At 41.3% G+C, this 18,335-nt stretch overlaps 3 protein-coding genes across 3 annotated transcripts in view; 2 read left to right on the top strand and 1 right to left on the bottom strand.

The window, feature by feature from the left end:
* Nucleotides 1–1,278: 1,278 nt before the first annotated feature.
* Nucleotides 1,279–7,970, bottom strand: CFAP68 (cilia and flagella associated protein 68). The gene is made up of 4 exons (XM_063094154.1): nucleotides 7,823–7,970; nucleotides 2,555–2,785; nucleotides 1,878–1,944; nucleotides 1,279–1,637 (listed from the first exon to the last, which is right to left on the bottom strand). The coding sequence occupies exons 1-4, from the start codon at nucleotides 7,859–7,861 to the stop codon at nucleotides 1,462–1,464; spliced, it is 513 nt and encodes a 170-aa protein (XP_062950224.1). The 5' UTR covers nucleotides 7,862–7,970; the 3' UTR covers nucleotides 1,279–1,461.
* Nucleotides 7,971–8,290: 320 nt separating this feature from the next.
* On the top strand, nucleotides 8,291–12,095 carry FDXACB1 (ferredoxin-fold anticodon binding domain containing 1). The gene is made up of 5 exons (XM_063094155.1): nucleotides 8,291–8,462; nucleotides 8,690–8,846; nucleotides 9,774–9,977; nucleotides 10,151–10,309; nucleotides 10,685–12,095. The coding sequence occupies exons 1-5, from the start codon at nucleotides 8,291–8,293 to the stop codon at nucleotides 11,859–11,861; spliced, it is 1,869 nt and encodes a 622-aa protein (XP_062950225.1). The 3' UTR covers nucleotides 11,862–12,095.
* A 2,469-nt stretch (nucleotides 12,096–14,564) lies between these two features.
* The window catches only part of ALG9 (ALG9 alpha-1,2-mannosyltransferase), a 98,604-nt gene continuing 94,833 nt past the window's right edge, over nucleotides 14,565–18,335 (top strand). Inside the window, exons 1-3 of the mRNA XM_063092925.1 lie at nucleotides 14,565–14,766; nucleotides 15,667–15,805; nucleotides 17,311–17,445. Of these exons, the coding sequence (XP_062948995.1) occupies nucleotides 14,627–14,766; nucleotides 15,667–15,805; nucleotides 17,311–17,445 (414 nt within the window). The 5' untranslated portion in view covers nucleotides 14,565–14,626. The remainder of the gene's footprint in view (nucleotides 14,767–15,666; nucleotides 15,806–17,310; nucleotides 17,446–18,335) is intronic.

The following is an 18,335-nucleotide window of genomic DNA, read 5'->3' as shown; positions in this document are numbered from 1 at the left end:
TAATAAAACAATAACTCAAATTCTTGAATTGACTCAACAATGCAATGCAGTTTCAATCATTATCTTAACAGTATCTTTTTGTGTAACAAGCTGATACTAAATTTTATACTGAAATGCAAAGGGTCAATAACAGCTAAGACACTATTGAAGAAAAACAAGATAAAAGTATTTGATCTACTAGGTATTAAGACATAAAATTACTGTTATTAAGATAGTGAGGTAATTAAGGCATTACTACTAATATAATACAAGCAATGACAACTAGGCTAATGGAATATAATAGCCTAGAAACAGACCTATATATACATGGACAGTTGATTTACAATAAAGTTGGCATTTAAAAGCAGTGAAGAAATAATTATGTTCTTTTCAATAACTGATGGTAGGACAACTGGATAGCCACTTAGGAAAAAATGAAAGTCACTACCTAACATCATATACAACATAAATTCCAGATCTACATCTGGAATGTAAAATAATGAAAGTATGGAAGACACTTTTTGTCTCCTGTTTAAGAAGACAATATAATATATGGGTGATATCGAAATAGGAAAGAAAATAGGAAATACTTTAAGTTTAACCATATTAAATTAAGACTGTTGCCTCCTTATGTTCACAACCCTAAACTATTCACGACCTTTTCTTGGGTCCTACCAGCTTCCTGCTTTGAAAGACCCACCTTAAACCAGTTTAACCCCTCTCCCATATCTTATAAATACCCTACTCTAACATTCCCATTTTGATTCATCTTCAAGACTCTGTGTCAAGCTGATGTTCTTCTTTGCTACAGTGGGTTTAATATGCTCAGCTTTGTTTAATCAACAGGTTGTGGGGGAATCACCAATTGATAGTCCTTATCTTTTTTAAGATACATGCTGAATCTTTATAGATGAAATTATACTTCTGAGAAGTATAGTTAATTCGATAAAATAGAGAAAGTAAATACAGCTAGATAAGATGTCATCAATTACTGATGATGGGTAATAGTATATGGAAGTTAATTAGACTATTCTGTATACTTTTGTTCATGTTTTAAAGTCTCTATAATATTAAAAACATTATTTTTCTTATCATAATCTTCAAGAGGTAAAGTTACACTATATGACTGTAACTACAAGGCTTATATCCAGAAAGCATCTAGCCAAACATAACCTAAATTGTGCTGGATTTTGCAGTCCTGCCACTGATGGAAGGCAGAGAAGAGCAGAGTGGTGTAGATTTGAGACAAATAGTTCTTTTTAAGGCCCTTCTACAACACCCCTAAGAGTAAACACAATTAACTTAAATTTGACATTCAAATCTTGGTTAAAACAAAAAAAGGAATAGAAAATATTTTCTGTACTTTGTGCTTTGTTTATTAGGGGAGTGAAACTGTGTTACAGTGAGCTAAATTTTTAGTTGTGCTTAGAATGTGCTCCCTCCTACATTCTACTCTGGAAAAACTAAGCGTCTTATCCCTTTTTAGAATCCTGGACCCTGAAATTGATCAATATTTGGATCCCACACACAACTAGAGAAATGCCCAATTTGAGGCTTTGAATAGCTATTCATATAAGTTGACTTTTCTGTGCATTTGTATCGAGGAGGATCTAGTTCAGGTTGATGTCCTGGGAACCAGTGAGGCTCTCGCTTAAATCCTGAGGGAAGAAAAAAGAGAAGTAAAGACAAATAGAAACAGTCAACAACAAGGAATTTTAGTACTGATTTGTTATTTCTGAGGGAATAGACAGTGAGCTCTTTCAAAATTGAAAAGAGAGAAATTGTTCACTCATTCATTCACTTATTCACCCATTCAGTTTAGTTTTATCTGAGTTCCTTCTACGTGTTATGCATTGAGTTAGGTTCTGAGAATGAATTAAAAAGAATAGTCCACTTACTATGGGTTGAAAATGGCATTTTGTTATTGTAGCTTGTGTCATATGTTGTTTCAAAGTAGTGGCAAAACTGGAAAGAAAAATTAATAGATTAAGAATCTAGGAGTCTATAGCTAATATCAGGAAATAAAAAAACGACATGAATTCTAATGGTCTCTGCCATATTTTACATGGATTAGAGGTCCACATGTCATTAGTTTATGTCCTATTAACTTTCATAACCTTTGTATGTTTATTTCTTTAGGAGAGATTTAAGGGCAAGACTCATATAAATGACAAGTTTAGGTAGGCAAGGACCAGGGGAGAAGCTAGCCTGAGTCAAAAGGCATAAAGTTCTATTCGGACTTTAACAGATAATGCCCAAATAGAAGCAAGATAAAGTCCAAATAGGGGCAAGAGAAAAAGAGTACTACCTATCCTGTTGATGCCTTACAGATAATATGTGTACAATATTCAACTTGACAGGAAAGTGAGATAGGAGCGCCAGCTGAGGACTGTTCCTCTACCCCAACCACTTTATTGAACAGAAACCCAAGAGATCTCAGCACTGGAAGTTATTAGATTCCAGCCTCTCAAATGGCCACTGGTATTTCTTTTGCTAACAGAAGGAAACAAAAGAAGAGAAAGAAAAAAACAAACAAATAAACAAAAACGAAAAAGAGAGAGAAGAGAAAGATTACCTGGGAAGGCAAGGGTTTGGGCTGTACGATATTCCTTAGGTCATATCTTTCTTGGTTCCAGTTGCCTATCAAGGTACGATTTGAATAAGAATTCTCATTAGTAGTGCATCTCCATCCGTACTGGAAAAACTTGGACATATCATTCCAATCTGTCCATACTTCAGCATGGCCATCTGCATTGATGAGGCTGCCATAGTGTGGGTTTGTGAGGAAACAGGCAAGATTCTGTGTCTGGGAAAAGGCGAGAATAGAAAAGCTTATATTACACAGAGAACAAAAAAGGCATCCCTTCCTAACCTAACCATGTACAACACAAGCACACCTTACCAGCAGCAGCGGGATAACTGTATAGATTAAATGCACCCCACACATCCTCGAAAAGATAGGAAAACCTCCAGTATCCTTAATACTATATGAAGGTACCTCAAAAAGTTTGTGGAAAAATAGAATTAAAAGATAATATGAATCTTTCCATGAATTTTTTAAAGTACCCTCTCCTATGGAGAACTAGCTAAAGAAATGTTTAGGTAATTTTGAGATGTAGGAGTTTAGGGACTAAACTTTCAGCCCATAGTAGACAGACTATTCTTTTTAATTCTTATATTCTCAGAACCTAATTTAGTGTCTGGCACATAGAAGGAATTCAAAAGTAAATGGAATGGGTGAATAAATGAGTGAATGACTGAACAACTTCTCTCTTTTCTCACTTTCTATTCCCTCAGAAATAAGAGATCAGTTACTAAAACTCTTTGTTGTTGCTAAACACAATAAATGATCAATAGGCTGGTCCAAAGGTTGTTATCGCAATTGATTGTTCACAGTCAGTTACAGATCGAACTCCTTGTTCTCATCTCTCCCTTCACTACTGCTCTTGACTAGTCTTAACAAAAAAAAAAAAAGAAAAAAACTTCCTTCTAGGCCCAGCTCAAATGATGCCTTCCCTAAAGGTAACTTCTCCCTCCTTTTATCTCACACAGAACTTTATCTTCATATCTTTCACTATATTTTTATTTCCCTGTATAACTTTCTTTTTTGGGGGGGGCTGGTACAGGGATCCAAACCCATGACCTTGGTGTCATAAGGTTGTGCTCTATCCAACTGAGCTAACCAGCTAGCCCAACTTTCTATTGCATGTTAGAGTTCTTCAAGTACGTGTTATATCTTCTCTACTGAACTGTATGCCCTTTGAGGACAGGCTTTGTGTTGTATTCATTATCATACCCTATCCCTCTGCCTGCCCTCTTAATCAATAGTGCTTTACATATACAAGATGATCAATGTCTGAATTTCCTGTCTATTCAGTAAGGAATCAAGCCTAATCACCAAGCATTTTTTTGTTCTTTTGGCTAAAGATGAGTCTGGAGAGAGTTCCAGTCAAGATGGCAGAATAGATGGTCCCCAGTGTCACTCTCCCCCACAAACCAACAAATTTACAACTATACAAATGTAACAACAGCCAAGCTGGGGCCGCTGAAGCTCAGAGGAAGAGGAGGAGAGACCTACAGAGTTCATGAAGGAGTGAGAAGCCACAATGAGAGAAAGAAAAAACTGCTCTGAGTGTTTTGGGCCGTGGCCACTTTAAAGCTGGAACTGCTAAGCGCATGGAGTAGGAGCCAGCAGAAGGCTCAGCTGTGCTCTTCAGATGGAGTTGCTTGGAGGCAGCAGGGGAGAAGAGCACCTTGGTAGCCCCCAGGACAGCAAGACCACTAATAGGGTTCCTGTGGACCCACACAGGAGCGAGGAGCCAGAACAGCTGAAAAAGGGGAGCCATTCAGAGGCTGGTGAATCATCGCAAGGGACCGGCACAGGGCCTGTCCCATGGGAAGTGTTGGGAGCATGGGTGGTGTGGAAGATGGGCCCACCGGGAGAATACCGTGGCACAGCAAGGACAGCCGATCTGCCCCCAATCAGTGCAGGACCAATCAGAGGAGATTGGTCGGGAATGCAGAATTGCATGGGGTGCAGTTTGATGAAATGATTCAGGCCCAGATCAGAGTTTCTACACAACCCAGGAGCACCTGGTCTCTGGAGAGCTGGAAGTACTTATAAGGTCAACCATTAAACCCTGAGCTGCACAAAAAGTCTTCCCTAGGGAAACAACAGCAAAAAATTCCCCCCATTTTAGAAGTAAGCAAAGGACAAAAAATTAGTTCCAGCCCAAGCACACCACTGGTTCTTCTAGAACCACCAGTGGACCTGAGGCTTGGAGCCGGGGTCCAGACACCCTACCCACATCCAGGCACACTGCCAGCACCTCAGGACCCCACCTGAGCCAGGGCATTGAGCTGGGGACCAGACACCCAGCCCACAACCAGGCACACTGCCAGTACCTTGGGGCCTGCCCAGGGATCTGGGGAATGGAGCCAGGGACCAGACCCCCCCCACAACCAGGTGCACCACCGTGTCAAGGAGCATGCCAAAAATATCACCTCCATGTGGGTGGCCCACTACAGCCACCACAGTAAGCATGGCTGCCATGAAAGTGGTTAGATGTCACAACCACCACACTGATGGTCTGCCAGTCACTGGAGTGCATTGACACAAGGAAAGTCACCAGTAGAGAACAAAGAAAAAACTAGGATGTCTCTCTCCACAAAGCCTGTTCCAGAGTGACAGAAGAAGCATCTGCTCTATGATAATATTGGGGGACCTGAACACACCTTTCAGCATTGGACAGATCATCTAGGCAACAAATCAACAGAGTAACCATTACTCTTTCAGAGGGAGAGAAGAAATCTAGGGTTATCAGTGGTGGGAGAGGGGAGGGAAGGGGATAGGGAGAGATTGGACAAGGGGCATAAAGAATAAGTACAGTTTGTAACAATATACATACTAATACTATTGATTTTATCAACATATGTCAACATTGAATCCCCAAAATATGTATAATCAATTATGATTCAATAAAAAAGTAATCCAATTAAAAACAAGTTACCCAATTAAAACCCAATTAAAAAACAAGTAACCCAATTAAAAAACGGACAAAGGGGCCGAGCCCGTGGCGCACTCGGGAGAGTGCGGCGCTGGGAGTGCAGCGACGCTCCCGCCGCGGGTTCGGATCCTATATAGGAATGGCTGGTGCACTCACTGGCTGAGTGCCAGTCACGAAAAATCCAAAAAAAAAAAAAAAAAAAAAACGGACAAAGGAGCTGAATAAACATTTCTCAAAGGAAGATATACAAATGGCCAATAGACACATGAAAAAATGCTCAACATTACTCAACATTCGGGAAATGCAAATCAAAACCACTTTGAGATACCATCTCACTCCAGCTAAGATGGCTAATATCCAAAAGACTGAAAATGATAAATGCTGGCAAGGTTGTGGAGAAAAAGGAACCCTCATACACTGTTGGTGGGACTGCAAAATGGTACAGCCTTTACAGAAAATGGTATGGAGTTCCCTCAAACAATTACAGATAGATCTACCATACAACCCAGCTATGACATTGCTGGGTATATACCCAGAGGAATGGAAATCATCATGTCGAGGGGATACCTGTACTCCCATGTTTACTGCAGTGGTATTTACAATAGCCAAGAGCTGGAACCAGCCCAAATGCCCATCATCAGATGAGTGGATAAGGAAACTGCTATATCTACACAATGGAATACTACTCTGTTATTAAAAAAAATGAAATACTACCATTCACTGCAACGTGGATGGACTTAGAGAAAATTATATTAAGTGAAATAAGCCAGGCACAGAAAGAGAAATACTGCATGTTCTCACTTATGTGTGGGAGCTAAAACAAACAAACAAACAAACAAACAAACAAACAAGTAAACCAAGAGGTGGGGGGAGGGGGGAAGAAGACACAACAATCACAACAGTTCCTTGAACTTAAGACAAGTGAACAGATATGATGTTGATGGGGTAGGGAGCAGGGAGAGGGAGGGGGGAAAAAGAGGAACTGGTAAAGAGACATGAAAATCAACTACGTTGTATAATGATAAATTAAAATTTAAAAATGTTTAATAAATAAATAAATAAATAATAAAAAATACCAATAAAAAATGACGTCAATTAAAAAAATAACAAAAAAGAAAGATGAGTCTGGCTTAGGTCCCCTAGCTTAAGAGCAAGGTGATACCTTCCCTGAAGAAGAGTAACACGATGTTGAGTAGACTGAATCATTTGAAGGTTGCGTAGGAGAATGACACAAATCCTTACTCGGTTGTTCCATATTCTTTAAAGGATGAGATGTCACCAAATCTGGCCTTCCCAGTTCTCCAAGCCAGGAAAGAATGTAGATCAGCCAGATCACCACAACCAGGTGGCCATGATTTGGGAGTCACCACCCACCTTTCCACAGGCAGAGACAAAGCCAATAATGTAGCATTAAAGGATGGCATCTCAGGTAACTGCTTTCACACCATCTGCCTTTGTGAAGATGCATGCACTGATGTCACCGAACAGCATGATGCCTAGAGTAGTTGGTCCCTAAAAGTCCAACAGGCCTAGTACTCAGACTGGAGACCTAGGAGTCACTGTCCCTAGGGCTGGAATGACAGACATCAACATCTATTCAGTTGTCTAAGCCAGAAGCCTGGGCTTAACCGACTGACTTCTCTTTCAACATTCATCCAATCACTAGGTCTTGTTGATTCCTGAATCAGTGTACTACCCTCCATCCCCACTGCCAAGTTCCAATTCAGATCACTATCAGTCTTTGTCTCCATTACTGTAGTAACCTCCTATCTGATCTCCTCATCAGCCTTGTTCTTCTCCAATCCTTCCTCAATAGGAAAGCAGAATTTCTGAAAGTCTAATTGTGTCATTTTCCTATTTAAAACCTCCCAGTGGCACCCCTACCTTAATCTTCAGTCTCACCTGTTACCCATTCTTCCTCCAACGGTGTTTCAGCCAAACTCAACTATTCTGTTTCCCCACCATGCTTTTGCATAAATTATTCCTTATGCCTCTTCACTACTCTTGACCGAAGTAAGGTGTTCTTTTTCCCCTTTAGCTTTCAACTCAGTTTCACTTCATCCAGGGAATCTTCCTACTTCGCCCTGAAACTTGGTAAATAAGGTTCACCTTCTGAGTGCTCTCATAGCACCCTGAATTACTTCACTCACAACACGCAGGCTAGTATATCAGAGTTGCCTCTCTTGCCATGTGCATTCTCTACCAGGCTGCAGGTTCAGTGAAATCATAGGCCACAGCTTGTTCACCCGTATATCTAATGGCCCTCATAGTGGCCTGGCACATAACTGGCACTCAATTATATTTCTTGAATGACTAGTAAGAACGAGATAGAGCACCTGGAGAAATTTCGAGCAGCAGAGAGGAGAGTCAGCCATTTCGGACGAGCTGAAGGCAGTTTCAAAATCCTCTGTATCGGGAACATTCAGGACGTAGCCCAACCTCTCCTTGGCCTCAGCCCCGCCCCGTTTCTTTCACTCACTACTCGCCTCATCCCTCTGCGCTATAACTGCTTGTGACCTCATGCAGGTGTGACGAAGTCCCTCAGGGCGTCCTCGAGCTAAAAGGCATTTTGATCTTCCCGACGGGGTGGGCGGGTGAGGGATCAGGGGGGTGGGTATCTCGCTTTTGCACTCATGATTATTACTCTCCCTTGAAGTCGCTGCATCAGTTTACTGAGACAACCAGGCACTGTGAGTGCGTCATCTACCAGTAGCGGGTGAAGAGGAGGCGGGCAGAGACCCTCGAAGGAAGTGACGTAAGAAACGAGCGCCACAGAGAACGCTAACGGGGAGGCAGCGGAGGCTATGGCCTGTCGGCGCCTCCTGTTGGTTGGGGAGGGGAATTTCTCCTTCGCCGCCGCTCTGAGCGAGAACCTGGACACCAGTTCTGTTCTTACCGCCACGTGCCTCCAGCACCCCGCCGACTTGGCCCGGGACCCTGTAGCCCGGGAGAATCTGCAGCGCCTGCGCGAGCGAGGTAGCGAAGCCGCCCCTTTGCTAAGCCCCACCCACCTGCCGGCGCGTGCCAAAGTGAAAAGGGTGGGGGAGTGGGGATGGAACCCACGTGGGGATTGCTCTGGATCATCCCGGGTAGATTCACGGAAAGCCTGCTGTGTGCCCACGCCTGGGCAAGACTGTAAGGTTCAGGTTAGGAAGAGATTCTGTGGTTCCAGGTCTTAAGCGCCTCCAAACTGTCTTTGCCAGGTACCGAGGTACGTTTCGGTGTGGACTGCACCCAATTGGCAGATGCCTTTGGACTGCATGACAGGGAGTTTGATCGAATTTATTTTAACTTTCCGCACTGTGGACGCAAAGCTGGAGTAGCTAAGAACAGGGAACTGCTTGCCAAGTTTTTCCAGAGGTGAGGAAAAGAGAGCCCTCACAAGTAAAATGTTTAAGATGTCCGTAATATCGTTACTGCACTCAAATATTTTAGTTGGGAAAATAAGGCGGAGGTGTGTAAGTTACTTTATATTTCGAAGGGAATATAAAGCCTCAGAGGAGTCCATGATGTAATTGGAAAGGCAGACATATAACACTAAATGTTAAACAGAAGTACAAATAGTGTGCTTTTGGGTATGTGAAGAGAAGATCATTTATTTTTGATAATGCAAAACAATAAGAGCCAGTATAGTCTAATGGCTGAGAGCACAAATGTAGGAGCCAAACTTCCTGGATTCAAATCCCGGACAACCACTTAACAGTTCTGTGATTTTAGGCAAAATTACTTATTCCTTATGTGCTTCTGTTCCCTGATCTATAGACTGGGGATATTAGCAGTAACTACCTCATAAAATTAGTGGGAATTTAAAACAGGGCTGGACACTATTATAGCGAAATACATGATACTGTTGGAGGTGTCCTGTGGGTCATAGTTTTCAAGAAACTTTCCACAAGGCAGTATTTTAAACTAATATTTTAAGTATAGAATTTTAATTGGCAGGAAGGCAGCGAAAAGAACTTTCTAAATGGGGATAAGCAGCCTAAGCAGTTAATCATATATAGGAACTTTGCAGACTTTGACCTTTCTGTGACATATAGATGAACAGCACAAATGCAAAATGGGATGACACACTGGTCAGCCTCAATCAGTTAGTGGTTTGAACATTTAATTTACATTCTTAATTACTCTTGGCTACTTCCTTTGCATGTTTGAAGTCTAATAGACCTTTGCAAATAGGTATAATTGGATTTTAATTACTTCATAGTGAAACCATGAGTACATTGCTAACTTCTGTGGTAGTTTCTACTTGCTTCTGATAAGTAGTTGGTGTTTTTCCCCCATCAGCTGTGCAGATATTCTTGCAGAAGAAGGAGAAGTGCATGTGGCACTGTGTAGAGGACAAGGTGGGACTCCTGCTGATAATCCCCAGAGAGAATGGCACAACAGTTGGCAAGTGGTTGCCATGGCAGCTCTGGGAGGGCTCATTTTAAGTGATGTGCATCCCTTCAGCTGTGAGGCTGTTCCAGGGTATCGGTGCACTGGATATAGGTAAGTAATAACATAGGTTTAAGCCTTCTCCTTTTTCATCTCTTTTACTAATGATAAAAAAATGTCATAGGCAGACTTTTCCCCTGCCAATTTCCTGATTTCTAGATTGAGTCTCTAGAAATACTTGCTTTCTTTAATAATGACAGATTTCATACTGGTGTGTATTTTGCCAGGAGTCAAGATAAGTCTTTTCATGTAGAAGGTGCTTTGAACCATATCTTCACCCGGAGCTTACCCTTTGAAGTTTCTCAACCCAGAATCTTCAGGATCAAACTGGGTGACCAGTGGTTTTCTTTTCCAGAACCAGAAGCACTTGTAGGAAAGTTGAACAGGTAACCTGTTATTTTGCTGGAAACCACTTCCTTCTCCAGTTGTATCCTGATGGTCTTGATGGCAGACAAAACATGTAATTGAATGGATGGTACATAAATTTGTAATGATGTTGGTGCTGTGAATATTTGTCAGTCTGGCCTCCTCAAGCCTTTTTAGAATTAAAAATTGTCATATTTTCTGGTATATTGTGGGGATTGTGGCTGTCAGTTCTGAAACATGATATCTCTCCTTATGGTAGATGATATCTTTGTTTCCTTTCAGGATCAACTTAAGGATAATTCTTTTTTATATAGATATCTGTGTTTTTAATTCTAGCTACATTATAATTATTTATTATTGCAAGTTAGAAGATTTATTTTTTTGTGTTTAAACAGGGGTTTCCTGGAAGCATGTTCATATCATCCTGTCAAAACCATAAACGAGAAACTCATTGCTGAATTGGGCAAAGCTTTCCCTCTAAAAAGGCTGAAGTGTTCCTTCCCTTTGCTGCTACAGGAAGGCACCAGTGTTCTCCCTTCCTGGAACTGTGACATTCTATCTGCTGCCTTTTGGATTACTCTCTGTGAAGATAACTCAAATTCTGAGTCCCTGACTGGTGGGACAACACAAGATATGGAGGACTTCCTAGTGTCATTTTCAGAACTTAGCCTTCCCAGGAGCCCTGGAAAAGATGGTAAAGAAGTTAATGAAGGAATCTGTGGCCAACCCAAGGTCTGCCTTAGACCTTCTCTCTTAGTTCATGTTCAGGCTGTCATCCAAGCACCAGATTTCCTGCCAGGTTCTCTGCACATCCTAAGTGGACCTGTCTTTCAGAAGTGCCACATCCTGCCTTTCACAATGCCAGCATTTCATGAGACTTTACTTATCCTTGGGTTTAATCAAAATCTGAAGGATGGCTGTCTTCAGTCACTGATGGATTACCTGAAGGGCATTCTAGATAGCCTTCTGACCCAGACATTGCTGGAGGGCTCTAAGCTGAGTTCAGTGGAATTTGTCCTTCAACCAAATAGAAAAGATTATATGATTTGTATGAAGTCTCATAATTTTGGCCCAGATTGTGCCAAGGATCTGATTATTGGGTCTGTCACCGCTTCTGCTACAAGCATTATACATAAAGACCAGTGTTTTTTGTTTGTGTCTATAAACTTGGACTTATTAGCCATGCTTGTTTCAGGTATCTCTGACTGGAGAATATTGTGGACCTTTGATAACCGTTTCCTGAAAAATTTTGTCTCTGGAAAAACAGAACCCTTTAAAAGCTATTCCTTGTATCCTCCATGCTATGTGCATGATGTTAGTTTTTGGTTAGATGAGAAGAAAGGATTTGATGAACTAGAGTTTCATAACGTGGCCCGAGCAGTGTCCCAGAACACTGTTATATCCATACAATTCCTTAGTCGTTTTCATCATCCAAAGACTAAACAGGTCAGTCTGTGCTATAGATTGACCTACCAGACCTGTGACAAGGCCCTCACCCAGCAGCAGGTAGCATCAATGCAGTCCCAGTTTAGGAAGGAGATTCAACAACGACTACATGTTACACTTCGGTAGTTTAGTAAATTCATTTCTACAGTGTGATTCATCATTGATGCAGGTGTGGAAAAAAATGACCAACTTGCAACTGGTAGTCCTGTCTGGACTGGTTTTTTGTTTTTGGTTTTTTTTTGTAAAATCTTTTACTTTGTAATCATAGCCACTGTTGGTTGACCTTAAAGATACCTCTGACTCTGTCACTTAAACTCATAGACTATAATGTGATTGGTGATGTTTGGAGTTGTGCAATATTTTGGTCTTGAATAATGACTAAGACAACAAATAAAATGGCATCTGTGTACTTTAGATGCCCTGTCGTTGAAAAGGCAGTAGAACTTGGGTGTCTTATCAAATATAAGTATATTTTTCACACTGTTAATTCCTCTTCTCTTTATTGTATTATTTCACTAATTCAATTTAGGAAGGTGGTTTTTGGAGTCAGACCAACATTTATTAGCTTGTTAAGTTGCAAGTATTCCATAATTAGTATTCGTATTATTATTATCATATCATCATATAATTTTTATTAAGTCATGGAACGAATAAGTGTCAGATTTAGTATTAACATTTGGGTCTCTCTGACTCTAAAGCCCATGTTCTTTCTGCTCCTCTCTGTTACTTTACTTCTTCCCTGATCTTCAACCATAATCTCTCAACTGTGATTAACTCTAAACTTTGCCTCCCTAGATTTGGGGAGGTATAAGTATCTGTAAGGGACACTGGGAAATTGACTCAGCCCAGGACTCTGCAGATGGGGTACTCTAAAGTGAATTAATGTTCCTTTTAATAATTAGGCTCCGTGGATTGGAATCATTGTAAACTCTGCTCTGTGAAGGAAATGACTGTCTTTTTATTCTTGTATTTGAAGAAAAGCATGTGGGAAGGCAAGAATGGGAGTAGAGATAAATTAGGGGGTTATTATAGTAATGCAAATAAGAGATAATGGTGATCTGGAGCAAGGTGGTAAGAAGTTGTTGGATTGAATAATATTTAGAAGGACTTGCTGGTGAATTAAATGTGTGGGTGCGTGGGTGAGAGAGGGGTTAGAGAAACAGAAGAATCAAGCAGAACTCCTGGGTTTTTGGCCAGAGCACCTGGAAGAACAGAAGTATCATTAACTGGCATGAGAAAACTGCCATAGGATTAAGTTTGGGGAGTGGAATAAAGAATCACAGGATCTCTTATAGACATGTATTGCTTAGCTTTCCACATAGACTATAAGTTAATTGAGGGCAGGTAATGTGATTTATACCTTTCTTCTATCCCCAATGGTGCCTCGTACATGCATGAGGTAGCATTTGAGCTGGATCTTAAAACAAGGGTAGGGATATGACAGGGGAGAACTGTTAGGTAAGGAGGACATGCTCTTCAGGCAGAGTACATGAACAGAGGTATAGATAAGGGAGCATTTGGGGCACTTCCCAGGCTAGTTAGTTGGAATGTAAAGTGTGTATAGGAAGCAGTGGGAAATAAAATTAGAAAGGTAGATTGGGGCTGGAGTTAGTTTATGAAAGACAATGTTGAATAAGGAGTTAGTACTTTATTTGGTAGGCAATAGGAAAAATCAGGTGATTCTTGATGAAGTGAAAGCAGTACTTTAGAAAGTTAATTGGATAGTCTTGCACAGTATGAATTTGAGATGGGCGATTCCTGTAAAGACGCTATGGTATAGTAGTCCTAGGTAGAGGTAGGGAGGGACCTGCGTTATAGTGAAAGGAAAAGGAGGAGCTGGATATTGAGATATAATTAAGCTGGTTGAACTTTAACTAATAAGTGTGGGAATTGAGCAATATGATCAATCTCTATTTTCAGTACTTGGGAATTTTTACTAGGAAATCTTCTGGGACTTTGTCAAGTTCAGCACTCCCTCTATAAATTTGTTCCAGTTAGAGCTCTAGAGGGTGGGATAGAGCTCTGTGATTAGGGGAGTGGACAGAGTGTCAATATTAGATGAATAACACCTTAGAGTCACAGGTGTGATATTATCAGTGTGCCTCTACAAAAATGCCTGTATGAAATCAGATTTCTCCTGATCTCCTGGTGGAAAGAGCATGGGCTTTGTAGTAAGACAATCATGGGTTGGAATATGGATCTACCATTTAGTAACTATGCATCCTTGGGCCTCAGTTTCCTTATCAATAAAACAAGGTAGCGGTTGTATTAAATTTAAAAAGGATAAAATATGTAAAGTGCCTACCACAGTGCAATGACAGTGACTAATGTCTGATTCAATTTGCTGCACTGAGATTCATCAGTCTCACTTTTCTTCTCGTCTATATTCGGCCATTAACGTTTTGTCTCTCTGAAGCAGTTACTAGCTGTAGGCTGCTACTGTCACCAAAATACAGAGAGGGCACGGTGTTAAATGACCTTTTAGGGACCTCCCCTTTGGTAGGCAGTTGTGCTGCGATCTTCGACTGAATACCTCGTCCGTCACACTTCATTTTGTACTTGTTTAACCACTGTCTATTTGAGTTCATTTAAATAGAGGAGCTGAAGGACGGTTTTTGTAAGCGAGTGGAGAACGCTGAAAGTGAAGGAGGGAGGAATGCCCAGAGTGAGAGGCAGGTGGAAGGAATAGCCATGATAGGGAAAGTAAAGTCTATTTCTTCGCTGCTCAGGAATTTGCCCCAGTTTACCCAATAACGCTATAATTTAGTCTTTTCTGCGCATGTCAAGGTCTTTTGTCCCTCGGCGGACACCGTTTGCCAGCCAGAGCTATGTCTCCGGGCTCTCCGACTTCGTAGGGCTCCGAATTCTACCTTTTCTCTCTGAGGCTCGCCATGGCGAGCCGAGGGGCTCGGCAGCGCGTGAAGGGTAGCGGGGGCAGCAGCGGCAGCGGCGGGGACACGGCCCCGGCTTCGGACAAGCTGCGGGAGCTACCTTGCGGCCGAGAGGCGGGCGGCTCGGAGCACCGGACCGAGTACGTGTGTGGACGCGGCGGGGGCGTGGCCGGCCGGGCGGCGCCGCTCGGGGCTGCCCGGCGGAGGGTTTCGTCCACGCCGCGCGGGTTAAGGCGGCCAGGCGTCTCCGCCGGCGGCCGTGGGTTCCTCTTCAGCCAGGTCCTTCTGCTCCTCCTGGGTGGTCGGCGTTAGGTCTTCGCCTCGCCTTAGATTCCTTCACCCCGGGTCCATTCTCTCGTAAAGAAACCTTGGAGTGCGGGTCTCTGAAGCTTCGGACCCAGGCTCAGAGTTGGCTGGCTCCGTGGTGTTAGAGTTGGCAGAGCCTCTGTGGGAGACGTTGGCAGGAGCAAAGAGTATACCTTTTAAGGTTGTTTCTCACAGTTTCTCTCATTCCCCCAGAAGTCTCAACGCTTTACTCTTATGTGTGGGCCCCCCAACCTCCAGCACCTGCAATCACCTCTCCCCAAGCCCAGGAGACTGCAGGTTAGACCTGCACTAAAGCAGCTGTCAGCGTGTGGAATTGGAACAGGTTATGTACCTTGCACATATTAGGCCTCTACTCATTTGAACATATGGGGAAATGAATAAAGCCATGGAAAGTAATGACCTTGTTAAGAGAGGAAAGAAAAGTAGAATGAGAGTTTTGTGGACTTCAAGTGAGTGATTAGTTGTCTTGGGATAAACGGAATGTCGTAGATGCAACTAGCTAAAGTGTACGAATTAACTTATGCCGTAAAAGCAGGAACTGGAAGGAGGGTTTAAAGTCATAATTTTTTCCTTATTCATTCCGCTCAGAAAGAGTAACAGTTCACCTTTTTAGGAGAATAAATTAAGTGCTTTGATGTCCCTCGCTTTTTTTGTCCTTCTGATTAGTAGGTCCTTCTTGACAGGTACCTTCTTTTTTTTTTCCTTCTGAACAGGTTATCTGGAAACAAAGCAGGACAAGTCTGGGCACCTGAAGGATCTACTGCTTTCAAGTGTCTGCTCTCAGCAAGGTTATGTGCCGCTCTTCTGAGCAACATCTCTGACTGTGATGAAACTTTCAACTACTGGGAACCAGTAGGTGATTCCTTTAGTTTTGTTTTTTTTGTTCTTGATTTTGCTGTTTGGAACTTATTACCAATCACGATACAGATAATATACGAGTGTGACTACTACACAAAATAATTATTTTCACTTTTGTATTCTAAGCAGATGATTTACCTACTATTGAAGGCTGAGGGAATTTGGCTGGTTTACTCAAAGGTGTAATTCGTAATTTTCTTTTAAAATATTTTAATCAAAATAATATTTGGAAAGAGTTTTTAAAGTTAACAACTACTTGAACTTTTAGGAAAGAACAGAACTGGCTGCTAGAAGTGGAAAGGGGGAGGAGGAGGGAAAGGGGGTTAATGGAAATTAATGAGAAATTGGTTAACGGATACAAAGAATGATTACGTGTTGTAGTGATAAATAAGCTAACTATTCTGATTTGACCTTCACATATTGTACACACTATTGATAGTTGACTTTGTACCCCACAAATATGTATAATCAATTATACTTTAACTTTTTTTTTTTTTATAAATTATTTTATTTATTTATTTGTTTATTTATTTTTGTCTTTTTCGTTACCAGCACTCAGCCAGTGAGTGCATCGGCCAGTCCTATATAGGATCCGAACCCGCGGTGGGAGCGTCGCTGCGCAATGCAGCACTCTTCCGAGTGCGCCACGGCTCGGCCCTGCTTTAACTTTTTAAAAAAAAAAAAAAAAAAAAAAAGTTAACTACTGCAAAACTTAAGAGAAAAACAGTAGCTCCCTGTTCTGCTTCTCATGTCCAAATCTCACTCCCAAGAGGCAACCATTTTCTTTTGACTTTTTAAGTTATTTTTTCTTTTCTTTTCTTTCTTTTTTTTTTTTTTTTTTTTTAAAGATGACCAGTAAGGGGATATTAACCCTTGAGTTGGTGTTGTCAGCACCATGCTCACCCAGTGAGCTAACCGGCCATCCCTATATGGGATCTGAACCCGTGGCCTTGGTGTTACCAGCACCACAGTCTCCCGAGTGAGCCATGGGCCGGCCCCGTTAAGTTATTTTTTCTGACGTTTACCAAAATAAACAATGTTCCTAAATAGTATGTATTCTTACACTGCTATTTCTTGATTTATACGTTTATATATTATCTTTTGACTTCCTCTTATAGAAAATTCAGAGGTAAAATTTTACAACACATTTTGCCTCAAAAAAAATGAAGAATGCTTAGTGTAGGTAGTTTAAGGAAAATACAAGATTAGAAGTTTTCCTTTTTGGCTAAAAACTATTTTAAAAAAGTAAGTAGAGGGAAAATTCAAGTTTTCAATGTTGACGAAACAGCAATCTTGTCGAATTTATAATGTCTTAATATTTTTAACACTGTGTCATTTTGATTCTTTTCTTATCCATTAGTTGCAGATCTTGTCGAGAATTTCAGCATTTTTGTTTATTGTTGTCTCTTTAATATTTCTACTCAGCAACTTTACCTACATCCTCTTAACAGGGATTTTTGGCCAGTATAATCTTGAATCTATCTGTTTTGTACTTATAGACACACTACCTCATCTATGGGAAGGGGTTTCAGACTTGGGAATATTCTCCAGTGTATGCCATTCGCTCCTATGCTTATCTGTTGCTTCATGCCTGGCCTGCTGCATTTCATGCAAGAATTCTACAAACTAATAAGGTAAGGGTAGGCCAACCTGGAAGAAATCACAGTGGATCAAGAGGTAAGTCTGGAACAGCTTAGAGAAAAGGACACAATAGATTGGTAGTTAAGAAGTGTTGCTTTGCCCCCCACGGATTTGTCACCCCACTTCTCCTGGGTGATGGAAATGCAAAGGATTACTCAAAGCCCATCTTTTCTGAGCAGTGAGAGACCCCGAAGTGGTTAATCTCCCACCAGAACCCTCAAGCGAGAGGCATCCCTTCCTTGGGAAATTAACCCCAAATTGGGGTTCTCTTCCTGCATTTATTTTCCAGACCAGGAAGTTACAGGAAGAGAACATAGGTGGGGTTATAGTTTAACAATATAGGCTGGTAACTTTCAGTGAAACAAGCCAGATGACATTCCAGTAAGGCAATTAAGTGGTCCTATCAACAAAAGCTTGATCTTAGCAAACATTCCTTCTCCCTCCAGAAATTTTCCAGTATCTTTACATTTGAATCAGTAACCTGTCTGTCCTTAAGCCAGCAACCTTCCTGTGTTACAAATCTTTATCTTATACCAGAGACCTGAGGAAAATTTCCAGTCCTCTGCAAAGTCAATATTTGAAACTGCAAGGCTTTGGAAAACCAGGCCCTGTGAAGTACATTTGCTTTAAGAATCCTCTACAAAGAAGGAACTTTTTAAAAAGAGGAATCATTTATTCATTCATTATTCAACAGATATTAATGGAGCACCTTTTATTTGGTAGACACTGTGTTAAGTGTTCTGGCTGTACCAATGACCAAGTCCCTGCCTTCATAGAACTTTTAGTTTAGTGGAGAAGATGAATGTTGAACAAGTTAATTCCGAATGCAGTGGATTTTATGGAAGAAAAGTACAATGTGCAATGGGATAGCATATTAAGAGAG

The sequence above is a fragment of the Cynocephalus volans genome, chromosome 4 (assembly GCF_027409185.1).
Source record: "Cynocephalus volans isolate mCynVol1 chromosome 4, mCynVol1.pri, whole genome shotgun sequence".
Lineage (NCBI taxonomy): Eukaryota > Metazoa > Chordata > Mammalia > Dermoptera > Cynocephalidae > Cynocephalus > Cynocephalus volans.
This window is presented reverse-complemented; position numbering and strand designations above follow the sequence as displayed.

Coding starts and splice junctions, on each gene's coding strand:
- FDXACB1 (XM_063094155.1), top strand. CDS start 8,291: ATGGCCTGTCGGCGCCTCCTGTTGGTTGGGGAGGGGAATTTCTCCTTC. Junction 9,978..10,150: donor TATCGGTGCACTGGATATAG/GTAAGTAATAAC, acceptor GTATTTTGCCAG/GAGTCAAGATAAGTCTTTTC. Junction 10,310..10,684: donor CTTGTAGGAAAGTTGAACAG/GTAACCTGTTAT, acceptor GTGTTTAAACAG/GGGTTTCCTGGAAGCATGTT.
- CFAP68 (XM_063094154.1), bottom strand. CDS start 7,861: ATGGCTGACTCTCCTCTCTGCTGCTCGAAATTTCTCCAG. Junction 1,945..2,554: donor CCAAACCCTTGCCTTCCCAG/GTAATCTTTCTC, acceptor TTTTCTTTCCAG/TTTTGCCACTACTTTGAAAC. Junction 1,638..1,877: donor AATGCCATTTTCAACCCATA/GTAAGTGGACTA, acceptor TTCTTCCCTCAG/GATTTAAGCGAGAGCCTCAC.